General features: G+C 36.9%; 1 protein-coding gene across 1 annotated transcript; it reads left to right on the plus strand.

Annotated features, from left to right (window-relative positions):
* Positions 1-129: 129 nt before the first annotated feature.
* Positions 130-5,057, plus strand: LOC129894240 (filament-like plant protein 3). The gene is made up of 5 exons (XM_055969829.1): positions 130-546; positions 657-793; positions 999-1,179; positions 1,772-3,456; positions 4,513-5,057. The coding sequence occupies exons 2-5, from the start codon at positions 686-688 to the stop codon at positions 4,648-4,650; spliced, it is 2,112 nt and encodes a 703-aa protein (XP_055825804.1). The 5' UTR covers positions 130-546; positions 657-685; the 3' UTR covers positions 4,651-5,057.
* The last annotated feature ends 697 nt before the right edge of the window (positions 5,058-5,754 follow it).

Raw genomic sequence — 5,754 nt, forward strand, 5'->3', positions numbered from 1 at the left:
TACGTGCGCGGGAATAATCTTTTATTTGTTACAACTTACGAGCTACGACTATAAAAATGATTATTTGATAGAACAAAAAAGTCATTGTCTTCTTTTGACGAAGAAACATGGAAAGCAAAGTTATCTTTGTCTTCACTCACCAGCTTCTCCAATTGATATTATTGCTATGAGTATATAGTAATAAAAAGCTCCGATCCTACTTTTTCTTCATATATAAATAAAATCTTTTTATAGGAAATACTTGTATATAGGTAGAAACAAGAGTTAAAAGTTTTTCTGTGTGTAGATTTGCGTTGCATGGATGATGTATATGAAGAAATGATTTTTTTTTAAGGAAAGCCTTGACTCTTTTTTTTTTTTTTGGGATTGGGGGTATCTTTTTCTGGTGGGTCACAATCTTTTTCAGTTTTTGTGTGGTTTGGTTAGGATGGGGTTTATCCCCAAATTTCCTCCGTTTGAGATTTAGAGTAATGATTGTTATGGGGAATGGATATCAACAAGTTTACAATTTGGAATTGAAATGCCTCCAACTTGAAAGAGTGTTAGGTAGTGATTGTGAGGTGTGAATTGTAATCAAAGTCAGCCCCATTTTCAACTGTTTAGGTATAGGCGTTCTGTTTAGTAATTTGCTTATTAATAATTCTTATTTTGTTTAGTTAAGAAAAAATGAGGAGGTAGAGTTTGGATGGACCGGCGGAGTTGGTTGTGGCGGAGGAAGTCATCGGAGAAGAGTCCGAGTGGTGAAACTGAAAGCTCTGCTGGATCCATTTCATCCCATTTCTCTGATGATCAGGTTTCTTCTTTTTCTACTTATTTCCTACTTCCATAATCATTAATTTTACCCTCTTAAGTCTTATCTTTTCCCCCAAACTCCAAAATAGAAAGTGGGAGATGTACGTTAGAAAAATGTAATTATTTCTTTTATTGACGGAAAAAGATACTGAAATATTGGTGTTGTGAAGCCCCATTTTCTTGATGGATCTTTATTTGTTCTAAAGGTTCTTCTGAATCACAACATTCAATCACCTGAAGTCACATCTAAAACAACTCCCACCGATGAACAACTTAATGAGACTGTCAAGACTCTATCAGCTAAATTATCAGAAGCTCTTGTGAACATCCGGGAGAAGGAAGACTTGGTAAAGCAGCATGCAAAAGTAGCCGAGGAAGCTGTCTCAGGTTGAACCTTATTTCCCATCTTATGCTGGTACTCGTTCTGCAACTTCACTAGTTGTCTTTAATGCCAGTCATTAACAATACCAGTATATTTTTGGTCCTTCCTCCACAGTTTTAATTGTTAAAGGACACCATAAAAGACAATGATGCTACTACGTACTCTTGATTCTAATTTATATTACTCTTGTTGAACTCAATATTATATATTATCTATCATATTATGCTTTAAGGGTCATAGGCTTATTGCACAAGCGTAGATCATTGGTTGGCTCTTTATTCACTGTGTTGGCAACAGTTTCTTAATGTAGATTTGTTGTAATTATTGATTTTTTCCATTTTCTTGGGCTGTGTTATGTCAACGATGTTTATGGACCCATTTGAATTGGTTGTGCAAGTGGAGATCCAAACTCCTTTGCAGCTTGACCTGAAGGTCTTAAATGAAGTCAAATCCTAAAATGGAGTATTTAATACTTGAAGTCTAAAGTGGAGCATTTAGTAGTTTCTACACAACTGATTGATAACATGGTATATAATTGTATGTCAGTTAGGTATTTGCTTTTGACATTTCTTTTGGTCAATTATTTTATTCTATAAGGATGGGAGAAGGCTGAAGCTGAAGTATTGATTCAGAAGAGACTAGTTGAGACAGCAAACCAAAAGAACACGATCCTTGAAGAGCGTATCAGTCATCTTGATGGAGCACTTAAAGAGTGTCTGAGACAGCTTCGACAGTCGAGAGAAGAGCAAGAGCAGAATGTCCAGGTCGCTGTGGCCCAGACAAGTTGTGAGTGGGAAATAAGAGAGTCTGAACTTGAAAATAAGTTTGTTCAGCTCCAGTCTGAACTGCAAAGTTCTAAAGCCAAAGACAGTAACGTCCAAGATCTTCAGTGTAAGCTTGAGTATGTGGAGAAACAGAACTCAATACTCAAGATTGAGCTTGTTTCCATATCCGAAGAGCTCAAACTAATGACATCTGAGAGAGACTTAAGCACTCATGCTGCTGAAACGGCCAGCAAACAACAACTCGAGAGTATCAAGAAGGTCGCTAACCTTGAAGCAGAATGCCGTATGCTTAAGGCATTTGTTCGGAAAAGATCAGCAGTTAACGACCACAAGTCTAGCGCTTCTTCCTCTGCTTTTGAACCTTCCACTCATAGTTTGTCAAATACTGGAGAACAGCTGTCTACAGTCGAAAATGATAGTTGCAACACGAGTGGTTTGGAGCCAAATAATAATTACCAGAACAGTTCTGGCTTCTTGTCTTCTGCTTTAGTCTCTGAATTAAGTCAATATAAACATGGAAAGCCACATAAAAGAGACCTTATAGCGTCATCACTAGAGATAAAGCTGATGGATGATTTTCTTGAGATGGAGAAGCTTGCAGCATGTCCTGACACAGTGTTTGAAAGAAGCAATGGCAGAGGAGCACACATCAGAGAGCCCATTTTAAGAACTGAACTTGGAGCCACGACTAGTCAGGCAGCTGAAGTGGAGAAGTTGGGAAAGATGAAGGTGGATAAATTAAAACTAGAGATGGAATTAACTGAATGTCAGGGAGAGCTTAAGATATCGAAAGAACAATTAGAAGAAACCAAGGACAATTTAATTGAAGTAAGAGCTCAGTTATCTATGGAAAATGAAGCCGGGAGAAAATTGGAGGCTGAATTCAAGGCTACTACAACCAAGCTGAAAGACTTAACAGAACATTCACAGAAAATGGAGGCTGAGATTGTGGATCTCAAAGCAAAGTTATCTATGGCAAATGAAGCAAAGAAGAAGATTGAGGCAGAAGTCGAGTCTGCCAATACTATGCTCAAGAATTTAGTTGAACGCTTGGAAGAAGCACAGATTGATGTAGTGGAGCTCCAAGCTCAGCTCATTACAGCCAATGAAGCAAAAAGAGCTGCTGAGGCTGAAGTTGAGGCTATCAATGTGAAGCTTAATAAATTAAAATTTTGCTTGGAGGAAACTGAAGTCAAGTGTTTAGGGATTCAAACCCAACTAGAAATGGTGGAAGGAATGAAATCTGGACTTGAGGCTGAACTTGAGGCTATCAATGCAAAGAAACATGTGTCAGAGTCACAACTTAAAGCGACTGAATTGGAGCTGCAAACATTGCTTTCTAAAGTTGATTGTCTCCAAGAGGAGCTTTTGGAGGAAAGGGATTTGCACCAGAAAACTGCTGCAAAGTTGCAGAAATTAGAAATTAATAATTCAGTGATAAAATCTGTATCCCAGCATCAGCAAGGAACCATATATGGGGAATTTACAATCAATAAGGTCAGTTGCCAAATATTTTTATAGTTCAATCCCTTGTGTATGTATTTAAAACCTTGAAATAGCTTAGAAGTTCTTACAGATCTTGGAAATCAACTGGCAACCTGTTGGTAATTGCTGACCCTTCATTTTCGTAGTTTGTCATCTTCTAGAGGAGATTAAAGAATGATCATATTTTTATGATCTGCAACATTTAAAGAAAAAATTGTTTGTTGTCTGCATATGCAGTGCTATTTTTAGTTGCACAGAATGTGACGATACATGATTTCTTTAGGATGTGTCTATACTTGATTACGGTAAGATATATGGACGTTTAAAAGAAATTTTCAAAGTTGAGTGTCGAAGGTGGAGTAAAATGTTACTTAATGCAGAATATGCAATTGGCTGCATTTGATGTTTCAAAACAATAAAGAATGAACGCAAGAACATATCTTTTATTGTCTAGCTCTTAAAGCATAAGGTTGTAATTATCATTAGAGTAATTATCTTTCTTTAAAAAGAGGACAAGAAGGCTTCATAAGTTATTCAGGTTTTTTGTTACTTTGTAATGTAAAAATGACATTTTATTCAGTAGGTTCTTGAGGACAACCAAACCCAGAAATTAATTTCTCTTAAAGACAAAATGCTTCATATGTTATTCAGGTTTTCTGTTGCTTCAAAGGTGAAAATGCTGTTTAATTAGTAGGTTCTTGAGGACAACTTAAACCCATTTTTACATTCAGATCATGCAATAAGTTTTTGTGTTGCTTTGTGATTTTAATTCTACGGAAGTCCTTATGTTTTACATTATGGTCAGAGGTATAGTGTAGAACATTGCATCTCTTTCATTTTATCTTTTAATAAATGCTAGACATTCCGATTTTTAGATCTCTTCTTGATATAAACTTTTGCAGGCCAGCGGTAAGATAAGACTTACATTAAGGGGGTAATTAGTTTTATGTTGCATGCACAAATTTACATTCCAGAAACCCTTGCCAGTTGTTTTTCAGAAACGGATAAGTTTGGTCAGTGTTTCCTCATATTTATATCCATCTTTTAATATACATATGTGCATGGCAGGATAAAGAAATGGCAATAGCAGCTAGTCGATTTGCAGAGTGCCAAAAGACAATCGCTTCCATTAATCGGCAATTGAAGTCCCTTGCTATCATGGATGATTTCTTGATGGACTCAGATGAGCCATTGCAGATACAATGACATCCCCTTGAAAGGTTTGGTTCAAGAAGTTGCCTTTAAATTAACAGTTTCTTTTCTGAAGGGAGGATGAATGTTGAAGATCGAAATGATAGGGTATTTTGCCGTAGAATTAAAGATGGAACAATTGGATAGCAGAAGAAGTTGCAAAGCTGGAATAACAAAATCTTTGGTGCCATTTTTTAAGTGCTTAGGCATGAACTTATTAGGTAGATCGAAAACAAAATAGTCATGTGATGTACTAGTGAGTGTCAAGTGCATATTTGAAGTATAAAGGTTCCAAATTCATTGTACAGGAAGTTCACGAAAAAAATATGTGCTCATGTATCATACAATTATTGCACGACTCATTATCCTCATCATTAAATGCTAGATTCTCCGCTGGAATGGGTTATACTTATGCCTTTTGAAACCGAATATTAGGAAAAAGTTTCAAGCTCTATAAGATCAATTGAGGTGATTTTATGAAAAATTTAAATTGGGCAATTTGGATATGCTCTTTTAGCCACAATTGAATCACCAACAGGGTTATAGACTGAAAAAGACTCTAACAAGATCTCAGGACTAACAATGAATTTCATAGCAAGATAAGGAGTAACAAATGATAGAGTAACACCCCGATCTAACAATGCATAAATATCAAAGTCAAAGACTTTCAATATACTAGTCACCAAATCGGGTGAATCCTCTAACTTCTGATGAGATTGAAGGGCATAAAATCTATTTTGGCGCTGACCGTCAACCAAAGTAATAGCATGCCGATCCAGATGACCAGTAGCCTGAATCTGAATCTGGGGTCTAGCACCACTCCTACACTCCTTCGCATGATGACCCGCCTTTCCACATCTATAGCATACATCCGATCCCGCTAAGCATTCTTCCTTGTAGTTTCTTCCACATTTCTTGCTTGGAGGGATGTCTTGTTAACCCAGAGCTCCTTCTTTTGCCTTTGGATTAGGCACTTTATCTTTCTCAAATTTTGGAACTAGAGTATTTGAAGAGTTTTGGCCGGAACACTTTTGATGAAACTGAGGACGGCCACCATTTCCGGACTTTCCATGAGAGAAACTACCACCATCGGTTCGAGTCCACTTGAACTCCCTTCTA

Source organism: Solanum dulcamara, chromosome 7, assembly GCF_947179165.1.
Source record: "Solanum dulcamara chromosome 7, daSolDulc1.2, whole genome shotgun sequence".
NCBI lineage: Eukaryota > Viridiplantae > Streptophyta > Magnoliopsida > Solanales > Solanaceae > Solanum > Solanum dulcamara.

Excerpts from the sequence above, each read along its gene's own strand:
- LOC129894240 (XM_055969829.1), top strand. The coding sequence starts at position 686 with ATGGACCGGCGGAGTTGGTTGTGGCGGAGGAAGTCATCGGAGAAGAGT. Across the intron at positions 1,180-1,771 it reads AGCCGAGGAAGCTGTCTCAG|GATGGGAGAAGGCTGAAGCT; the intron begins GTTGAACCTTAT and ends TTATTCTATAAG. Across the intron at positions 3,457-4,512 it reads GGGAATTTACAATCAATAAG|GATAAAGAAATGGCAATAGC; the intron begins GTCAGTTGCCAA and ends TGTGCATGGCAG.